Consider the following 20,436-nt stretch of genomic DNA (forward strand, 5'->3'; position numbering starts at 1 on the left):
TCCTGATCCGGGGGGAAATCACCTGGTTCTGTCTCAGCCATAGCGCCAAATCTGACCTTTCTTGCATCAAAAACTTCAGATGCAGAAAAGGCATTGTTTGGGTTTTGGGTTGTTTTGTCCCTGTTGGATTTTAGCCATGTTTACTTTTCCAAATCAGTTTTACAAGTCAGCATTTTCCTGGAAAGTGTTTCCTCATAGGCAGGGGAGAGAGTTGGTGTATTTCATTTAAAGAAAAAGGAAAAACCACTCTCTCAAGTGTAGAAAACGAGGAAGAGGAGGGAGGCAGTGAGGAACAGGTACCAAAAGGAACTGAGAATTGTGTTCAGCACCAAATGTCTCCCATATAACCTCGAGCAGTTGTTCTGTTATTTCTCAGTTTGTCCATTTGTAAAAGGGAACACAGCATTCAGGAACAGCCTTGTGCTGGGTGGGTGTCAGAGGGATTGGGATGACAGATCCACCCAGGCAGGCTGGCCGGCCAGCTGGAAGGAAAAGGACTGAATTCCTGATCTAGCAGGATGTAACCCAAGCCTGGCCTGTAGAGGGTTGATCTGGTGCTACATCTCTGCTGAGCCTTTAAACCTCTGATGGAAGTCTCGGCGGCAGAGCAGCTCAGCATTTCAGATCGCACTCTCCTTGCTTTGTATGTAACCCTCTCTCCCTCTCTTCCCAGAAATACCCCATTGTGTGGCAGGGTCTGCTGGCTCTCAAGAACGACACGGCGGCCGTGCAGCTGCACTTTGTGTCGGGGAACAACGTCCTGGCGCACCGGTCGCTGCCGGCGCCCGAGGGAGGGCCCCCCCTGCGCATCGCGCAGCGCATGCGCCTCGAGGCCTCCCAGCTCGAGGGCGTCGCGCGCAGGATGATGGTGAGGGCCCGGGCTGGGGCAGCCAGGGAGCGTGGGGATCTCAGAGCCGGGCTGGGCTCACCAGCTGGGGGGCTGGGAATCACCAGGGCTCCCCAAACCCAGGCTTCTGTCGTGTGCGCTCCTCAGGGAATGGGCACGGCCCCAAGGCTGCCAAAGCTCGAGGAGTGTTTGGACACCGCTCTCGGGGATGCACAGGGAGGGGTTGTTGGGATCCTGTGCGTGGCCTGGAGCTGGACTTGGTGATCTCTGTGGATTCCTTTCAGTCCAGGAGAACCCTTTGATTGTAATTTGGGATCCTGGTGTTTACACTGATTCCTTCAACCCAGGGAGTGTAACACGGATTTCGGATGATGAGCAATAGCTCTTACACTGCACTTAAGAAAAATGCAATGAGAGCTGGGAAACCTTTAAGTCACCCTGAGCCTGGGGACAAACTCGTGCTGGCTTCAGTGTGTCTGAGTAGGATGGGGAGTTCAGGTGGCCACAAAAATCCATTTTTAGTCTTTTCCACCATGGCTGAGCTCTCAGCAAGTATTGGAATCACAGAATCCCAGACTGGTTTGGGTTGGAAGGGCCTTAAAGCCCATCCCACCCCCTGCCATGGGCAGGGACACCTTCCACTACCCCCGGTTACTCCAGGCCTTGGACATTTCTGGGGATGGGGCAGCCATAGCTTCTCTGGGGTACAAATTGTAACATCATGGAGTTTAAAGTGAGGGTTTTGCCCCACGGATAATGGATGGATGGATGGATGGATGGAGAGCACCCCCTCCTCCAGATTTCCCTGAGCCTGTCCTTCCCTCGCAGGTGGAGAGCGATTACTGCCTGCTGCTGGCCCTGCCCTGCGGCCGGGACCAGGAGGACGTGGTCAGCCAGACGGAGTCGCTCAAGGCCGCCTTCATCAGCTACCTGCAGGCCAAGCAGGCTGCAGGCATCATCAACGTGCCCAACCCCGGCTCCAACCAGGTACGGGCACGGAGCCCCTGCAGTGCCACGGGGCACCCAACCAGCCCCTAAGGGCACGGGCATGACACCCCTGCAGTGCCACAGGGCCACCAAACCAGCCCCTAAGGGCACAGGCATGACATCCCTGCAGTGCCACAGGGACACCAAACCAGTGCTTAATGGCACAGTCACAGAGCCCCTGCAGTGCCACAGGGACACCAAACCAGTCCCTAAGGGCACGGGCATGACATTCCTGCAGTGCCACAGGGACACGAGACCAGTCTCTAAGGGCACAGTCACAGACCCCCTGCAGTGCCACAGGGACACCAAACCAGTCCATAACAGCACGGGCACAGAGCCCCTGCAGTGCCACAGGGCCACCAGACCAGGCAGCTCGGGCTTCTGCTGGATCTGCCTGGGGTTATTGGTCAAACAACCCCCACATTTCCATCACCCATCAAAGACAGGGATGGGATCCAGAAATTCTGGATGGAATCCATACATTTTTGATGGGATCAATCATTGATGGAATCGAAGAAAGCAACCCCAAAGCCAAAAAAACCCCCAAATGTGCGTTTGGTGTGTTCCCAGTTCATCATCTTTGGCTGAAAGGCATTTCCCAAATGCATTTCCCAGCTCTTTATCTCTGAAGTAGAGTCCTGGTTTATTCCCCTATCCTGATTTTTCCAGGACAGCTGGTGTTTTCTTGTAGAATGCATTTGGTCTCATGGAGGGTTTATTCCAGGTGTGTTGCTGCACTGATTGCAATTTAACCTGCAATTTAATTCTGGGTGGAAGGAGCCCAGAAGGAGCCCAGCACTCGGAGCAACCACTGAATGATAATTAATGGGAATTTTTCTGCCTTTCCCAGCAAAATCAGCCTGTGGTGTGGAAAACTCCCCACCTGGGAAACAAAACCCTTGGCTTCTTTGTTACACAAGCTTTAGGATCCTTTAAGCACCCAGAACATCACTGAAATGTGCCATTTTTAAACCTCTGTGGGCGTGGGTTGCCTCTGATCCCTGGTTTTTCCCTCCCTGCAGCCTGCCTACGTTCTGCAGATCTTCCCACCGTGCGAGTTCTCGGAAAGCCACCTGTCCCGCCTGGCCCCCGACCTCCTCGCCAGCATCTCCAACATCTCTCCTCACCTGATGATTGTCATCGCGTCGGTATGAGCTGTTTACCAGTTACTGACTTTTTATTATTTTAATTTTAATTTTTTTAATTTTTCCAAGGCCCTGCAGCAAAAAAAACAAACAGCTACAACAACAACAAAAAAAAAAGCCCACAAAAAAACCACACAAAAAATTAATTTTAAAATAAAACTAATTCAAAAGAAGGAGAGAAGGATATGAAACAAGAAATATGCTGCCAGAAACCAGCCTCCTGCCTGACCGGCCTCGATCAAACCTTGGATGTTTACATGTTGCTTTAGCTATGGACAACTGATGCACTCAGCAGGTGGACTGGGCTTGGGTTCCTGTGCCTCCTTTTTGGGGAAAAAAACACACAAAAAAGAAAAAAAAAAGAAAAAAAAAAGAGAAAAGGATGGCTTATTTTTTTTAACAAAAAAAAAAGGAAAAAAATAAAAAAGAACCTGAACTGCCTTTGCACTAAATTAGTGACTCGGACTTTGCACAGTTGGAGACGCTGTGACGTTCTGGATGTCTTGACACACACTGACCGCGCCGTGGACGTTCCGCAGGGACTCTGCTGAGATTTGTGGGTCAAGGAGCATTTCACAGTCATTTTTTATTTTATTGGTTGTTTCGTTGGGTTTTTTGTTGGTTTTTTTTTCCTTCTTTTGGGGTTATTTTTTTGGGGGGGGTTATTTTTTCCGGATGTGAACCTTCCTCTTCCTCCACCTGCCCCTGCTGCAGCCGTCTTCTCTTCATCTGGGATGTACAGTTTACACTGAAAAACAAGAGAATACAAAACAAACAACAAAACAAAAGGGAGAGCTTTTTTCCTTCCTGGTGGGATATGCAGAACTCAGTGGGTGTGTGTATATATAAATATATATATAATATATATAAATATATATAATACTGACTTTAAAAAAAAAATCAAATCCCCACAACATACATTTTTTTTTAATCTGTGCCAAAAATGTGTTTTCAGAGAAAAAAAATCTTATTTTCATACTCAGACTTTGTATTGTCACTCATTTGTAAGTGCGCTTCATTTAAACATCCCCTCGTCTCATCAGCTGTGGAAGTGTTATACACTTGTACAAAGACTCTGCCCCGGCCCCCCTCGCCTCCCCTAACACTTAATTAATTTATGGAACTTGGTTTTTTTTTTGGTTTATTTTTGGTTTATTTTTTTTTCTCAGCGCAGTTTTGTTTTGTGTGTCCATTGGATTACGAACTTTATTAAAAAATACAAAACACGTCGGCGCCCCGACCTCGTCCCTCGGCGTGGGGAGGGGAAGGGGAAGGGGAGCTTTGGGGCTGCCGGGGAGGGGCACCCACCTCTCCCTCCAAAACAGCCCGGATAAAAGGACATTTCATCACATTAAACCCAATTCCTCCTGATTTTCCCTCCTCTCTCATAAATACTTGTGAAAACTGAATTCGCAGGGTTTGCCCCCACTTTTAATCACCACACACCAACTCCTCACTGAAAATTATCCCTGGATTCATCATGCTTGGAAATGCAGGAGCCAGACTTGATGGTTTTCACTGCTTTTCCACCCAAATCCCTGCCAGGTGCAAGTGGGAAGCCCAATCAAGGCTGGTGTAAATGGGTTAAAATCGGGCAGGTGTGGTGGAAAAGGAGGTTTTGGACAGAATTTGGGGAGACCCTCCCCCTGCACCCTGGGCTGAGGGTGGGGGGCAGAACAGAGCCTGTTTTGGGATAAAACCAGGACAAAAAGGGGCTGCTGGTGCCCCAGGAAGGAGCTGGGTGTGGGGAGCCTGGCCAGGAACACCCCACAGCAACCCCCAAGTCCCACTGGGGGGGTCAGGGGTCCCTCCGTGCCCCCAGGGAGGGGGGAGAGAGGCAGGACTGATGGACAGACCCCGGACACGGATGGGGCTTGGACAGATGGACACGTAGATTGCTGGGCAGAGGGAAAGGGTGCAACCCTGCTGGCTTTGAGGTAAAAAGGGGCATTTTTGGGTGTTGTGCAAGGACTTGGGGGGGCTGGAGGGCACTGCCTGGGTGTCCGGCCAGGTGTGAACTGTCCGTGTGTCCAGGTGTCCGTGCAGTGTCCATCCATCCAGCTGGGCCCAGGCCTGCCTGTCCATCCAGGCCACCCATCCCCTTCACCCGCCCATCCCATGGATCTGTAGGATGGACACAACGGGGGAGTGTCCAGCTGGACACACAGACATTGTACAGGGATGGACGGACAGATGGATGAATAGATGGATGGACATCCAAATGGACAAACGTATTTCCTTCTGGACATTTGGACATGCTCACGCCCAGCCAGACACTTTCCCCCTTCATCCATGAGCATAAATGCCCCAAAAATGCGTGTGTCCAGCTGGCTGTTCAATGTCCAACCGGACATACAATGTCCAACTGTCCAGTTGTATGTGTATGTCCAGCTGCACACACAGTGTCCAACATGGACGGACAGCTGGATGGACAGCTGGACACAGGCATGGCCGTGGGGATGGACGGACATGGAGCTGGACAGACGGACAGAAGCAGTTCAGCTGGGAATGGGGACGGTGGATCTGTCAGATGGACAGAGGAACAGGGGAGTGTCCAGCTGGACAGATGGACATTGTACATACATCTGGACAGATGGACACTGTACGTCCAGATGGACAGTTGGACATTGTACGTACAGCTGGACAGTTGGACATTGTACGGACAGATGGACAGTTGGACATTGTACGTCCAGATGGACAGTTGGACATTGTACGTCCAGATGGACAGTTGGACATTGTACGGACAGATGGACAGTTGGACATTGTACGTCCAGATGGACAGTTGGACATTGTACGTACAGCTGGACAGTTGGACATTGTACGTACAGATGGACAGATGGACATTGTGCATCCAGTTGGACAGCTGGACAGTGTACAGCCAGCTGGACACACGGACATTGTACATCCGGTTGGACAGACACCCTTCTCCTCCATCCAGGACACATGGACGTTGTGTGTCCAGTGGATAGGTGGACACACACATCCAGATGGACACATGGACACTGTACATACAGCTGGACAGGTGGACATTGCGTGTCCGGTTGGACATTGTATGTTCAGTTGAACAGGTGGACATTGTACAGCCAGCTGGACACACAGCTGGGGAGTGTCCAGCTGGACAGATGGACATTGTATGTACACATGGACAGATGTGGAGGCAGAAGGTGTCTGTCTGTCTGTGTGTCCAGCTAGATGTACAATTGTCTGTCTGACTGGACTTGCAATGGTCCCTCTGTCTGGCTGTCAATGAAGCTGGCCATGTGTCCATCCACAGAACTGTCCGTGTGTCCAGCTGGACGTGTCCCTGTCTGTGTCTGCCTGTCAAACCATCCCTGTGTCCATCCGTCCATCTGTCTATCTGTGCAGTCATTTCCAGTGACTGCCCAACACCAACCGCCCTGTCCGTGTGTCCGGCTGGACAGCGCAGCCCATCCTGAATCCTCCAACTCCCCCAGAGATGAGGACAGACGGACACATGGATGGTGGCACAGGTGGGCACATGGATGGACAGGCACGTGTCCAGGAGTCCAACTGGATGTGAAACTGTGTCCGGCCTGAAGGTGACCTGTCCGTGTGTCTCTGCCACTGCCCAGCCATCCACAGAGCTTTGCACCTGTCCATCTGTCCCTGCAGCCATCTCCGTGTCTGTCTGTCCTGGCTGGAGGTGTGTGTCTCCCTTCCCTCCCTGCCCTGGGGAGCTGGGGGCTCTGAGGGGACAGAGCAGGGGGGAGTGTCCAGCTGGACACACGGACAGGGGCAGATTTTGGGGCTCCTGACCCTCCCTCCTGCTGGGGGTCCTGCAGCCCCCCAGCCCCAGCAGTGGGGGGCACAAGGCTGGAGCTGCCCCCGGGACAGGGACAGACAGGGATGGACACACGGCCCCTGAGACCCCCAGCCCCCCTTCCCAGCTCCAAGGGGTCCCCTGGGGGTGAGCCCAGCTGAGCCCCAGCCCCCGGGTGGGGCAGGACTGGCTCCACCCCCCACCTCCATCAGCAGCACCTCTTCTCCTGTTTCTGTCCCCAAACAGGGGCAGTGCCCCTGTCCCCACACCCCTCCCTGGGTGGGGGTCAGCACGTGAGGGTCTTTTGGGGCTTTACCCCAAAAATCCCCATCTGCTGTTCTGGGTGGGGTTACAAACCTGAAACCACCGTTTTTATCCTTTCTCATGTCCTCTCTCCCTGCTTTTAGCACACCACACACTCAGCAGTGACTGGAGTGTTTCACTCCCCCGCACTGGGCTCCAGCTCTGCAGGAACCCCAAAACCTCCCCTTGTGGGGGCAGCCGCAGCCCCCTCCCCGACACCAACCCTTACAAAATACTGCATTTTATTCCATCTCTTTCCTTCCAGAAATACACTTTTTACACCATTTCTGAGCTGTCTCTTAAATAAAGGCTGGGTGGGGCGGGGTCACTCGGGGGCCGGGGGCGGCCCCTCGGCCGGGGGGGCCGGGGCAGCGGCCGGGGCCGGCTCGGGGCCGTCGCGGGGCCGGAAGAGGAGCTCCCCGGCGGGGATGACCTGCTCTGCCGGCCAGCCCGCGGCGCCGTAGGGCTGGTAGAAGTCGGGCTCCGCCTGGAACATGACGAGCGCCTGGGCCGTGTGGATGCGCACGTGCGTGGCCAGGCTGCTGGCGTCCAGGAACTTCTCCCCGCAGGAATCACAGGCGTAAAGGATCTGCGTGTTGGGGTCTGCCGGGGGAGAGAAACACACAGTGAATGGGGGAGGCACGGGGGTGGTGGGATGGGAGGAGCCAGCCCGCTATTCCCGGTGGTATTTGGGTGGTGGGATGGGAGGAGCCAGCCCGGTATTCCCGGCCTCACCTGCCTCCTGCACCTGCTTCACCGCTTTGGTGATCTCAGCTTTAAGTGCTTCGGTCTCGTCCGCTGTCACCGCGGCCGCCACGGGCACCACTGTGGGAACAGGGGGGACAGGGACATTAGGGGGACAGGGACATTACGGGGGCCCGGCTGGGCAGGAATTCCCTCCCCGACCATGGATCCTGCCCAGTGCTGAGGCTGACAGCAGCTCCATGGGATGTGAGGCTGCCCAGGCCCTTCGATAAATCTCCAACGCCTTTGGGGGCTCCAGGCCCTCTGAGCTGCACCCCATGGAAAAGCCCCAAACTGCCCCCCCTCAACAAATGAATCTCCCTTTTGGGGTGACTCTTGGGTCCCTCAAACTGCATGTCATGGATAAACCCCCCTTTCAGGACTGCCCCACTGCACCCAAGGTGCTCCCCATGGATAAGCTTCTCCTCTGGAAGGGCTCCAGGGATCCCCTAGGCTGCCCCCCACAGAAAAATCTAATTTTTGGGGTGTCTCCTGGAACCCCAAGCTGCTCCCTGGAGATCCAGCTCCCTTTTAGGACAGTCCTGGGATGCTCAAGCTGCATCCCATGGACAAGTTTCCCTTTTAGGGTGGCTCCTGGGATCTCTAAATTGCACCCCCATGAATTCACCTCACCTTCGGGACAGTTCCAGGCCCCTCCAGCTGCTCCCCTCCCCACAGATAAGTTTTCCTTTTGTGGGGGGGTCTCATGTAACACCCAAGCTGCTCTCCAGAGATAAAATTCCCTTTTGGAATGGCATCTGGGACCTCCAAGCTACACCCCAATGGATAAACCTCCTTTTCAGGACACCTCCAGGACCCCCAAGCTGCACTTCCATGGGTGCATTTCCCTTCTGGGATGCCTCCTGAGTCCCCTAAGCTGAACCCCCATAAATAAATCTCCCTCTGGGGACAATTCTGGGACCAGCCAGCTGCTCCCTATGGGTACGGTTCCATTGCAGGACAACTCCAGGACCTCCCAGCTGCACCCACCAGTAACCATCCCTTCTGGATGGCTCCCAAGCTGCGCCCCCATGGATGAGCTCCCTGTGGGAACCCCACGGGCCCCCAGCTCACCCGTGAGCTGCGTGACAGCGGTGGCAGCCAGCGCCTCGGTGGCCAATGTCACCATGTCATCGGACGCCACCGTGACGATGTTGACCTCGTCGCCCTCCTCGGGCTCCAGGATTTTGATGCCAGCCTTGCCCTGGTGCACGGTCTTCACGTGGGAGCGCAGGTTGTCCACACGGTTGAAGCCACGCCCGCACTTGTCACACAGGAACGGCTTCTCCCCTGGCAGAGGACAGGGAATGGGGCTGGGTGAGGGGCTGATGCCCCGGGGCGGTGCAGGGCTCTGGGAGGCACCCACCTGTGTGGATGATGATGTGCTTGGACAGGTCGCCCACGTTGACGAAGGCTTTGTTGCAGACGGTGCACTTGTGGGGCCGGATGTTGTCGTGGTGACGGATGTGGTTGGCCAGCTGGCTCGACTGGACGAACCTTGGGCAATGACACCACGGTGAGCACAGTCCATGGTATCACCCTGGCACCTCCACCCTCCCTCCAGAGAATGGCAGCTGGCCGGGAACAGCGAGTGGAGGTGCCCTGATACTCCACCACCACCCAAGTGCCCCTCCCGGCATTCCCAGGGGAATCCTCACCTCTTCCCACAGCGCTCGCACACGTAGGGCTTCTCCCCGGTGTGCTGGCGCACGTGGGCGATGAGCGAGCTCGCCTGGGTGAAGGCTTTCCCGCAGATCAAGCACTGGCACGGCTTCTCCCCTGGGGAAGCACAGAAGGTGGGTGGGGAGCACGGGGGCAGGGAGACCCGGGGGGCAGGGGCGTTTCCGTACCGGTGTGGATGCGGACGTGGCGCTGCAGCGCGCCGGGGTCGGCGAACTGGCGCTGGCAGTGCACGCACACGTACGGCTTCTCCCCGCTGTGGATCCGCAGGTGCCGCTTCAGGTTACCTGCGAGCAGGGCAGGCTGAAGGACACCGGATCTCCTCCCCCTTTTCCTCCTTCCCAGAGCCCCAGAAGCTCCCTGGGGAAAGCCTGGTGCTGTTCAGGGAGCAGGGACTGCGCAGGGATCAAGGGAAGTTGGCTGCATCCTGCCTGGGATCAGGCAGTAACGTGGAAGTGGAGACAGCCAGGACAAGCACCCAACGTTTGAGGGGATCAGAAGATTCCACAGGGATCATTCTAACCCTCTAGCTCTGCAGCAGGCTGAGAGAAGATGGGAGGAGACATCCCCATCTCCAACATTTGGATGAGGATCTCCTTCCCAGGGTGTGGCTCCATGGGGAAAACCAGGAATTCATGCAGCACAACCATGGCACCGCAAAACTGGGATGAAAGCCTTCCTCTGGCTCTGATCCAGCCCCAGAATACTCCCTGCTCACCCCAGACCATCTATGTCCTGTCACACAGCCCCTCAGCCCCTCTCCCCCGTGTTACCTGACGTGGTGAACTGCTTCCCGCACTCCCGGCACTTCAGGGGCCCATCTGCGATGTGGATCTTCAGGTGAGCCTTCAAATTCCCCACCTGGGGATGGAGAACGGGATGGAGAGAGCCCCAAACCACCTCGCCTCCCTTCAGAGCAACCTAAATCCCTGTGGATCCCTTTTGGAGTGGCCCCTGGGATCTCCAAGCTTCACCCCGTGGATAAACCACTCCTTCCAAGCTCCAAGAACCCCAAGCTGCATCCCATGGATAATCCACCCTTTCAGGATTGCTCTGGGACCTCCAGCTACACCTCATGGATACACCACCATCCCAGGACCACTCTGGGACCCCCAAACTGCATCCCATGGACAAATCTCCCTTCCAGGATTGCTCAGGGACCCCCAGCTACACTTCATGGATACACCACCATCCCACAACAGCTCTGGGACCCTCAAACTGCATCCCATGCATAACCCACCCTTTTAGGACTACCCTGGGACCCCCAACTACACCTCATGGATACACCACAATCCCAGAACACTCTGGAAGCCCCAAACTGCATCCCATGGACAAACCTCCCTTCCAGGACCACGCTGGCCCCGCTCCCCAGCACACCTGGTTGAACTTCTTGTCGCAGTGGGGACACTTGTGCTCCTTGTCGGTGTCGTGCGTCTCCAGGTGGCGCATCTTGGAGGTGGGGTCGGAGAAGGAGCGCCCGCAGTAGTCGCACTGGTAGGGCTTCTCCCCGCTGTGCACCAGCTGGTGCCGCTTCAGGTTGCCCGAGGTGGTGAAGAGCTTGCCGCAGTCCTCGCAGCGGTAGCGGGCCTCGCCCGTGTGCCGCTTCTTGTGCAGGTTCAGCAGGCTGATGAGCCGGTAGCTCTTCCCGCACTCCTCGCAGCCGTACGGCTTCAGTGGGCTGGGAGGAGGGGGGAATGTCACACCCAGTCTGAGTGTCACACCCAGCCAGACCCAGGAATCATGGAATGCTTGGGTTGGGAGGGTCCTCTGAGCTCTTGTTCCACCAGACCCCATCAGCCACTAGACCAGGTTGTTCAAGCCCCATCCAACCCTGAACACCTCCAGGGATGGGAGTCCATGAAACAACACAAATTTGGACAATGCTCTCAGACACAGGATGGGATTCTGATGGTGTCTGTGCAGGGCCAGGAGTTGGACTTGATCCTTGTGGATCCTTTCCAACTCAGGACTATTCTGTGACTTTGATAGAGGCAGAAAGACAAATCTCTCAGATACCCCAACACACCAGTGGATTTTCAAAGGATTCAACCATTCCCAGCAAACCTCACATTTTCCAGGTGTCTTTCCCTGGCTCCACCCATACCTGTGTGTCTTCTCATGGGCCTTGCAGGCGGCTGGGTCAGAGAAGGCCTTGTTGCACTCCCTGCACGAGAAGGGCTTCTCTCCGGTGTGGATACGGATGTGCCGCTTGAAGTTCCCGGTGTGGGTGAACTCCTTCCCGCAGTCCTAGGGATGGAGGGACAGGCACTGTCACCCCGCTGTCCCTGAGGCACCCAGTGGCACCTGGAGCCCTGCCCAGGGCCTGGCCTCACCTCGCACTTGTGCGTGACGGAGCCGTAGGCCTTGGACTCGGTGCGGTCGCTGTAGGTGCCGGAGCGCAGCAGGCGCGGCTCCCCCGAGTTCTCCTGCCCGGAATCCGTGCTTCCCGACTCGTTATCCTCAGTGTTTTCCCCATTCTCCAGCTGGGGAGACTCCTCCTTGGGGATTTTACCCTCATCTTCCTCCTCCACTATCATCTCCCCCTCTTCCTCCTTCCTTTCCAGCTTCATCTCTGTAGGACAATAGAAAATGGGGATGCTCAAATTTGGGAGTGGCAGCAGAGGCATAAATCCACCTGTATTTCCTAATGTAAAGAGACTGGGATTAGGCATCCCCTGTCCCCAGAGAAATCACAGAAACATCTGAGTTGGAAGGGAAGTGAAAGCTCATCCATCATCACTTCTGCTTGCAATCACTTTGAGTTTGCAGGTGATTAGCCCTGAATTCCCAAAGCCTGTGCAGGCAGAGAATTTCCCACCTCTCCTCACTATGCTCCCTGAAAACTGCTCGCAGAGGATCCGTGCCTCACAAAACTCACACAATTAATTCCACAGATAACGAGGGTTCAAGCCCTGCCCAGCTTCATCCCAGCCCTGCTCACCAACTGTCCCGGCGGTGTCAGGAGAGCTGTGGAGGCTGCCGCTGCCCACCGCGCTCTCCGACGGCTGCGGGAGCCCGGGAGCGTCGGCCCTGGGATCCTCCTGGCTGGCAGCGCCTGTCCCTGTGAGCGCCGGAGTGTCAGGACAGGGTGTGCTGGGGGTGACAGCAGGTCCCAGGCTGTCACCCCTCGCTGGCTCACCTTCCTGGCCAGCCGGCTGCTCCGCAGGCACCTCAGGCTGTGCCGCGGCCTCCGGCTTCCCCTCGGTGTCAGGAGCAGCTGCTTTGGCTTTGTCAGGCTCCCCCAGAGCTTCTGCCACCGCCGAAGTCTTGTCATCAGACGGCACCTTGTCAGCTCCTGTGAGGGAACAGGAGAACATCCAGCTGCTGCTGCCAGCAGGATTCCCAAATCCCACAAAATTCACAGAAGCAGCCATTTTTCACCTGCTGGTGCTGCCCAAGAGGATCAAACCCCATCCAGGCGCAGCAGATGCACCCGGGAACTGGGTTTGCAAGGTGGCCAAGGAGCACAAGTAGATAAATGAAGCACAAGTGGGTAAATCTTGACTTTGCCTGGGTGAGGGGAAGCCAGGAGGGTACGTACCGATCTCAGGGGGCTGCTGATTCACCCCAGGGGGATTTTCTGGGGGCACAGAGAGAGATTTGAGTGCGTTGCAAGCGCTGACAATCTCCTGCATCTGCAGGAAACCTGCCACGGCCAGCACATCCTCCACATTGTCAGGGCTCAGGCTCAGCTTAGCCGTGTACATGAACTCCAGAACCTGGCCCAGGCCTGCAGGAGAGGTGACACAACCAAAAATAAGCCCTCACTCCTTCATTTTGAAACGAGCTGAAGAGCCTCCCTCGAAGCCCGAGCACAGAATTGCGTTGCTGAAGGAGCTGGGAGGGATCCTGGGCAAAAAGGCCAGGCCTACCTGCAGCATTGCTGATGTCCAGGTGCACCACGTCCTTCTGGTCCACGAAGAGCATGCGGAAGTAGTCGCTGCAGGCGGCCAGCACGGCCTTGTGGGCCTTGAAGTCGATGCCGTCCACCACGAAGGTGCAGTCGCAGAGCAGCCCCAGCTGCCGCTGCTGGTTCAGCTGCTCCAGCACCTGCTGGCTGTGCTGAGGGAAATCCATGGCTGTGGGAGGGAAGAAACACAGCAGGGCTGGGGTGAGGTGTGTGGGGAAACCACTGAAGGGGTCATGGAGGAGGAGAGATCGCAAAACACGACCTGACTGCCCTCATGGTTAAACAACGGCCCAAAAAGGTGAATTTCAGCTCCTCTCATCCAACCCCAAACCCTCTCCTAGAACAGCCATGACTCCAACGCAGGGCTAAAAGGAGTTAATAGAACACCCATGATGGTTTTAGCAACCATGATAATATTCAGAACACAGCTATTCCAAGCTGGTCCAAGCAGTGAGCAGGAGCCTTGTCACCTCTGCAGACACAAGTGCCATTGTCCCTCCTCTGTGTCACAGCTCCTGCCAAGGCCAGAGCACAGGAGTGTTCATCCAAACCTTCCAGCTCCTGCTCTTCCAGCAGCTCATGTCATGACAATGAGGAATTTTTATGTTTTATTATGTGTTTGGAGGGAGTTCTCCATGCCTGGAGCACAGCTCTGCCTAAGGAATGCTGCAAATTGCTGGAATCATGGCAAAACCCCAATTTTCCAGCAGGTCCTTGTCAGCAAAGTGCCACACTGTGGATTTTCTCCTGAGCTGCATCCGTAGGGTGAATGAAGGTTGTCACTTGGTTTTGTCTTCCAACAATGATTCCGGAGCTGAAGGGGTTGTTTCAAGGGATTGGCAAGGAGGGGGGAGAAAGGAAACGGGGACTATCCAGTTATTGTTCATGCAGGAAGTCCCCAAAGCTCTGGACGCTGGAGCAGGAAGGTTACAGCTGGGGAAACACTCCTGGATTCCATGCTCGGTGTCTCTGAAAGTTTCCAGCCCGTGGAAGTTGTTTTTCCACTTCATCACCTCTTAAATCAGGAGTTTCCAGTCAGGAAGAAGGGAGAGGTTTGGATCCACAACACCAGGCACTTCCAGCTCCTGCTCCTTCCAGCCGTCAGTGGTCAGAGGGAGCCTCCTCCTGTCAGCTACGTGTGCCAGCAACACAGGGAAGGATCTTCCTCCCAGGGATTCACTCAGCTTCCACAGGCATTCCCTTCCAGTGTGGATGAGAGGCCAGGACCTCTCTGACAGCATTGGATCACACACACACAGAGGAAGTTCCATTCCATTTTGTCGTTGCACTGAACTCCCTGGCCTGGCTTTCCCCCAGCCCTCCAAACTCGCCCAGCCTGTCCCAAAATACACCCCTGAGAGCCAGGAAAAACAGTACTTGGGTCAAGATACTGCACAGCATGGCCCAGTGTGGTTTGCAAAGCTCTGCAGAAAAGGGGGAGCATTTTCCCTGCAGGGTAAATGAGGCTGTGTTCTGTGCTGGCAGAGCTCTCTGCTCAGGAGAACCTGAGGAATCCTGACAGTTCCATGCACTAAAAGGGTATTTTGGGGAATTTGTGGGAGGCACTTCACATCTGAATGATGATTTAAAACGTTCCAGGATTGGACTTGTCTCAGCTTTGCTCCCCAGCTTTGAGAAGGAAGTAAAAATCCAGGAAATTCAGCTTCTCCCCAAAAAAATCTTCCTATTTTCTGTAGCCTCCCCTGTAATGTCACATGCTCTCTATACCCACACCCAGCAGCCAATGTCACCTTTACCCACCAAAACCCCTGACTCTGAGGTTTAACAACCCCAAACACCTGGACCCAGCCCCCAGGAGTGGTGCCCGAGCTCACCCCTGTGCTGCAGGGAGCAGAGATACCCAGAGGATCGAGGGCCAGAGGGCTGTGTCTGTCCTCCAGAGATTTCCCCTTTCCAGGTGTTCAGATCAGTCTCTACGCAGCCATCCTGGGAAAAATGGGAAGGAAAACCTCAATTTTAAACCTCCAGTCTTGGGTGCTGAAGGTGCAAAATCCCCAATGCAGGACTGGGCATCCTCTGATTTCCCCTCAGAGGAGACAATTCCCCTCCCGACCTCTCCCCGACGAGGTTGTTGAGTCTCTCATTATCCAATTAATCATGCAGAAGTTCATTATGAGCCCACCCACACCCTCCACACAGATAAATACAGCAGCTGCAGTCCCTGGGAGCTTCCCACGCGAGCTCTGCTAAGCACTCTCGCTAATTAGCGACGTTACCTCTCCCCTTCCCTGCCACATGAACATCTACCTATTAAAAACCCCCACACCTCCCTAAATTGGAAAAAACAGTGAGTTAAACACTGCCTTTCCAGGCTGTCACCAGCCAGCCAGCCGTGCTGGGAAGATGAAAGGGAAGAGGGGGTTTGTTCCCTACCCACCGTCATCTCCCGCCTCGTGCGTCAGCTCGGGGAACAACGCGGCCCCAGCCCTCGCTGCCTCTGCCCACAGGGCTCTGTCCTCATTTCCAGGAACGGATCCTGCAACGGTTTTCATGGAAAAAGGAAAGTCTGGAGCTGATCTGAGCAGAGCAACTCCATATAATAATAATAATAATAACAATAACACGATGGATCACGGAACAGGGAAGGGCTGCAGAGCTGGTGGTGGGAAGCGGAAGGCGAGCTGTGAGAGGGGAAATGACCACAAAGAGGAAAAAATGTGGGGAAAATGAAACAGAATGAGAAAGACACGAGGAGAGGGACATCCTGGACACCCCACAGGGAACAGACACCCTGAGGGTGCCTTGGTTATTTGGATTTCAGGCTCATGGATGTGCTGGTGCTGCTCTGGATGCCAAGACATCACCTGAGCCTGAGATCTGCCCTGCAACCCCTCCTGTGTCTGCAGCACCCAGGGATGGCCAACCCTTGTGTCCTCGGGGAAAAACACTCTTAGGAATGCTGGCTGAGAGCTGGAATCTCGGCAGAAGCCTCAGATGCAGAAACAAAAATAAGGAAACGCGGCTGGTGCAGGAAATGTGTCACCCATGCCGGCCCGCAGAGGGCAGGGACGGCCAGGAGGGGCTGTCACCTCGGCAAAACGCCAGAACGGGGCAAAATCTTGTTTTCCTCGCGGTTTCCCGTCCCTGAGCTGCGGGGATGTGCGTGGCGCCGGCTCGGGGCTGTGACCCCCATTCCCCAGCACCGGGAGGATCTTTGGGGGGCCCGAGGGGTCGGAGGCCCAGGGGACACACGGCTTCATCCACGGCCTCGCCCCGAGTCACCTCTCGGCTGGGGGGGGACACAGCGGCCAGGAGCCCCTCGGGGCCCTCACAACCACGAGCCCCCTGCTCCCCTCACGACACCCAGAAGCCCCTCTCGACAGCCCCCGCTGCCCCTCAGGACAGCCACCAGCCCCCGTTCCCCTCAGGACAACCAGGAGCTCCCCGCTCCCCTCGCAGCAGCCAACAAGCCCTGACGATATCCGGCAGCCCCTCGTTCCTACCGCGACTAACCCCCGCGCCCCCCACGACGGCCGGCAGCACCGCGTTTCCCAGGGCCCGCCAGCAGGAATGCTCCCCCCGCAGTCTGCCCTCAAAGAACCGGGGCCGCGCTCCGGGGTGACCCCAAAGCGGCTCCGTTACCCCACAGGCAGCGAGCCAGGCCGCAGCCTCCTCCCCTCCCAGCGCCCGTGTCCTACTCAGCCCTCTCCCCAGCCTCTCCAGCGCTCTCCCGGGGCCCCCGTGCCGCACCTGCCATGCCGGGCCCGGCGGGGCCTCACCCGCAGCCCGCGGCCCTCACCGTGACACCGACCAGACAAAGGGCGCCGCCATCTTGGCGCCGGGCGGAAGCGGCGTCGCCCCGGCCCGCCCAGCGGCGGCAGCGTCACTGCGCATGCGCGGCGGGGCCCGGTCACCTTCCCGCCGCAGAGGCGCTGCCATGACAGTGGGGGGCGGTGCTGAGGGGCCAAGGGGAGCCGTGAGGGGACAGAGGGGAGCCATGAGGGACCGAGGAGCTGTGAGGGGCTGAGGGGAGCCATGAGGGACCGACAGGGGCTATGAGGAACAGAGGGGAGCCGTGAGGGACCGAGAGAAGCCATGCGGGGCTGTGAGGGGCCCAGAGGAGCCATGAAGTCTGTGAGGGACTGAGAGGAGCCATGGGGGCAGAGAGGAGCTGTGAAGGGCAGAGGAGCTGTGAGGGGCTGAGGGGAGCCGAGCACAGCTGTGAGGAGCCCAGAGGAGCCGTGAGGGGCTGAGGGGAGCCGTGAGGGGCTGAGAGGAGCCGTGAGGAGCCCAGAGGAGCCGTGAGGGGCTGAGGGGAGCCATGAGGGACAGAGGGAAGCCGTGAGGGACCGAGGAGCCATGAGGGGCCCAGAGGAGCCATGAGGGGCTGAGGGAGGCTGAGTGCAGCTGTGAGGCTCGAAGGTCCCAGTCCTGGCTCCACTGCCGTGTTCTTCACTAGCCATGTTGCCAGCCATTGCATCACCCCTGCTTAAACACCCCCGAGGTGGCGATTCCGCCGCTGTCCCAGTGCCTGGCCACCCACTCCATGAAGGAATTCTCTGTAAATCTAACATAGACCTCCCTTGCCACAACGGGACACCGTTCCTCTTTTCCTGTCACTTGTTCTCTTGGCTCCATCCTTCTGTCAGAGAGAAGGTTCTGGTTGTTGGAAACAATACAGCTTTCTTAACTAATTTTTAATTAGTTGTTTTAATTAATTGTAAGCAGCACTCACTTTTGGCAAGTACTAGTTAAGTTTCTACATAGACTCTTGTTACTCGGACCATGAATCACCAAAACCTTAAGTTTGTTAAAACTAATCCTGACAAGCTTCAATAAAGCCAAAGGCATTTGAAAATTGGATGTCTGGGATCTTCAATTTATGGCCCTTCAAGGACATTGGAGTAACCAGAAAATACAGAGGAGATTAAGACCTGGAAAGCTGGGGATTGCCCAGCTGAGAAGATGATAAAAGGACTACAGAAATCAATAACCAATAGAGGGCATGCTAATTAATGAAGAAGAGAATTATGTGACCTAGAACCAATGAACATTAATTTATTTGTTTGCTTAAAATGTATAGATAAGTGAAAAAGTTTTGTATTGCCTACAAGATCCCTTGATCCCCTTGTCCAGATCACTGATAAAGAGTTCAAACACGTCCCAGACCCTGCGTTTTTCCGCTCTCCCGCCACGAACGAGCTGCGTGGGCTGCGTTCGGGGCCGGCCCTGCGCCCTGCGCACCCCTGCCCCGTGCCGGGGCGATCCGGGCAGAACTCGGGCGCTTTCCCCGTTCCGCTCCGCTCTCTCGGCGCCTCCCCGGGCCGGGGCCGCTAGATGGCAGCCGGTGACCGGCGCTGGCTCCGGGCTGGCTCCGGGCCCGGCGGCCGGGGCCCGACGGCGCTGCCCTCCGGCTGCCCGAGCCCTCCCCACCTCACGCACCGCTTTCCACGCGTTTTGCCGCAGGGGGATGGCCCCGGGCGCCGTGCCCGGGCTGCTGCCGGCAGTCACGAGCGGCCGGGCTGCCCGGGCGGGGCAGCAACACGAGCCGCGCTGTGCAGCCATAAACAGGCGCTGTTTGTGGGTACACACAGGCACACGCAGCCAGGCCCTTCCTCCCCCCAAAGCGAGCCCTTTTGGCTTTGGGGCCGCCATCCCGGCCTGCGGGCATCCCCAGGGCGCTGGGCGAGGGGAGGAGGAGAGGAGGAGGGTTTGGTGCCCTTCCAGGTGGGTCGGCAGCCGGACAGCTGAGGGAATGGCTCTGAAATAGAGCTTCGGGGAAGAAATGAGTCACCCCGGGCTGGAAATAAACAGGGCAGCGGGCGCCCGAGCGGCTCCTGGTGCGGGATTTTGTCGGGATGGCGGAATATCCCTTACCGGGACACCCCCCGGGTCTGAACCCGCACCCCTTTTTGAGGGTAAAGCATCAGGGAAACGTCAAAAAACGGAGAAGGCGGCAGTCGGGCATTCTCAATAATTTATCCCAAGCTCTATATACAAAGACAAGCTCTGGCAGAGGGCTGGGAAGGGAACCTGGCTCCCGGCAGGACTCTTGGCACGCTGGATCTCCCCCCTCAACACGCGCCAGCTAAAAATCGCCGGAGCTGGGACTCCCCTCCGGAGCTTCTCCGGCGGTGACGGGATGCGTTCAGCACAGGTCTGACCCACTCTGGAGGAGCCTTCCCATTCCCTGCCCCACATCCCACCTCCTTCCCAAATCACCCATTCGAGTAGCGAGGGAGGGAAAGGAGAGGGGGGAGAGGAGCCCCCCGACCCCTCAGATCTTGATCTCAGTCCGGAAGGTTTGCTGGACGTGCTCGGAGTGCTTGGCCGGCCGGCGCTGAGCCCGGATGGTCAACATGCCGTTGTCCCCCAGCGAGGATGACACGGACGTGGGGTCCACGTCTTCGGGCAGCTGGCACTTGTGGGTGAAGGTGTTCATGACCGTGCCATCCGTGGCCAACTGGGAGGAAAAAAATGGGTGAAAAGAGGCGATTTTGGGGTGCAAGCAGAATGGGGACTCATTATTCCCCATTATTAATTAATGGTGAATTAAGCCCTGCTGGGGTTGTGGCCACAGCTGTTCGGGAGTTGGGTGGGAGCTGGGCGGTCCCCACAGCCCCAGTGAGGATTTTGGGGTGAGCGGGGAAGGGAAGGAGCACCCACCTTCTCGGCGTGCACCTCGATCTGGTTGTTGGAGGTGGTGACGATGATGTCCTCGGGCGCGAAGTCGCTGACGTCCACCGTGAACTGATAGGTGTTCCCCAGGGTCTTCACCACGCCCGTGTTACCGGGGCGAGCTGCCGGGCAGGGTTTGGGGGGTCACAGCCGCGGCTTGCCCAGGATCCCCCCCAAATGCCTCCCGGGTGCGCCCCGAACTCACCTGGGAACCCCAAGGTGTCCCCGTGGGGCCGGACAAAGCTCCCGAAAAGCTCCATGGTGCCGGCGGGCGAGGATTTCTCCTTCGGCCACTGCTTGCCCCAGCTGCGACCCCCAGCTCCCGCCGGGGGAAAGAGCGGAACCCCCTTCCCCGTTCTCCTCCCGGCGAAGGCGACGCCGGATCGGTTATTTCGGGATA

The 20,436-nt window shown here is 56.7% G+C and overlaps 4 protein-coding genes across 8 annotated transcripts in view; 1 reads left to right on the forward strand and 3 right to left on the reverse strand.

Annotated features, from left to right (window-relative positions):
* The window catches only part of SPEN (spen family transcriptional repressor), a 66,190-nt gene extending 61,985 nt beyond the window's left edge, over positions 1-4,205 (forward strand). For all 3 annotated transcript variants that reach the window (XM_039697558.1, XM_039697560.1, XM_039697559.1), the window contains exons 13-15: positions 674-868; positions 1,676-1,834; positions 2,857-4,205. In XM_039697558.1, the coding sequence (XP_039553492.1) occupies positions 674-868; positions 1,676-1,834; positions 2,857-2,988 (486 nt within the window). In that variant the 3' untranslated portion in view covers positions 2,989-4,205. The remainder of the gene's footprint in view (positions 1-673; positions 869-1,675; positions 1,835-2,856) is intronic.
* On the reverse strand, positions 3,591-6,713 carry LOC120496801 (atrophin-1-like). Its single transcript, XM_039697580.1, has 2 exons — positions 6,253-6,713; positions 3,591-5,017 (listed from the first exon to the last, which is right to left on the reverse strand). Exons 1-2 carry the CDS (start codon positions 6,614-6,616, stop codon positions 4,458-4,460), a joined length of 924 nt encoding a protein of 307 aa, XP_039553514.1. The 5' UTR covers positions 6,617-6,713; the 3' UTR covers positions 3,591-4,457.
* Positions 6,714-7,288: 575 nt separating this feature from the next.
* On the reverse strand, positions 7,289-17,235 carry ZBTB17 (zinc finger and BTB domain containing 17). 3 transcript variants are annotated; one of them, XM_039697520.1, is made up of 17 exons: positions 17,109-17,235; positions 15,796-15,894; positions 15,233-15,344; positions 13,360-13,566; positions 13,029-13,217; positions 12,627-12,782; positions 12,429-12,548; positions 11,821-12,059; positions 11,592-11,734; positions 10,865-11,165; positions 10,261-10,348; positions 9,658-9,774; positions 9,466-9,586; positions 9,174-9,304; positions 8,882-9,097; positions 7,799-7,888; positions 7,289-7,666 (listed from the first exon to the last, which is right to left on the reverse strand). In XM_039697520.1, the coding sequence occupies exons 2-17, from the start codon at positions 15,799-15,801 to the stop codon at positions 7,389-7,391; spliced, it is 2,514 nt and encodes an 837-aa protein (XP_039553454.1). In that variant the 5' UTR covers positions 15,802-15,894; positions 17,109-17,235; the 3' UTR covers positions 7,289-7,388. The 3 variants fall into 3 exon arrangements, with proteins under 3 accessions (XP_039553454.1, XP_039553455.1, XP_039553453.1); XM_039697521.1 differs by lacking the exon at positions 12,429-12,548; XM_039697519.1 differs by having other exon boundaries at positions 12,429-12,782.
* A 2,083-nt stretch (positions 17,236-19,318) lies between these two features.
* HSPB7 (heat shock protein family B (small) member 7) lies at positions 19,319-20,431 on the reverse strand. Its single transcript, XM_039697529.1, has 3 exons — positions 20,242-20,431; positions 20,025-20,158; positions 19,319-19,821 (listed from the first exon to the last, which is right to left on the reverse strand). The coding sequence occupies exons 1-3, from the start codon at positions 20,294-20,296 to the stop codon at positions 19,636-19,638; spliced, it is 375 nt and encodes a 124-aa protein (XP_039553463.1). The 5' UTR covers positions 20,297-20,431; the 3' UTR covers positions 19,319-19,635.
* Positions 20,432-20,436: the final 5 nt, after the last annotated feature.

Source organism: Passer montanus, unplaced genomic scaffold (genome assembly GCF_014805655.1).
Source record: "Passer montanus isolate IOZ18808 unplaced genomic scaffold, ASM1480565v1 scaffold118, whole genome shotgun sequence".
In the NCBI taxonomy this organism is placed as follows: Eukaryota; Metazoa; Chordata; class Aves; order Passeriformes; family Passeridae; genus Passer; species Passer montanus.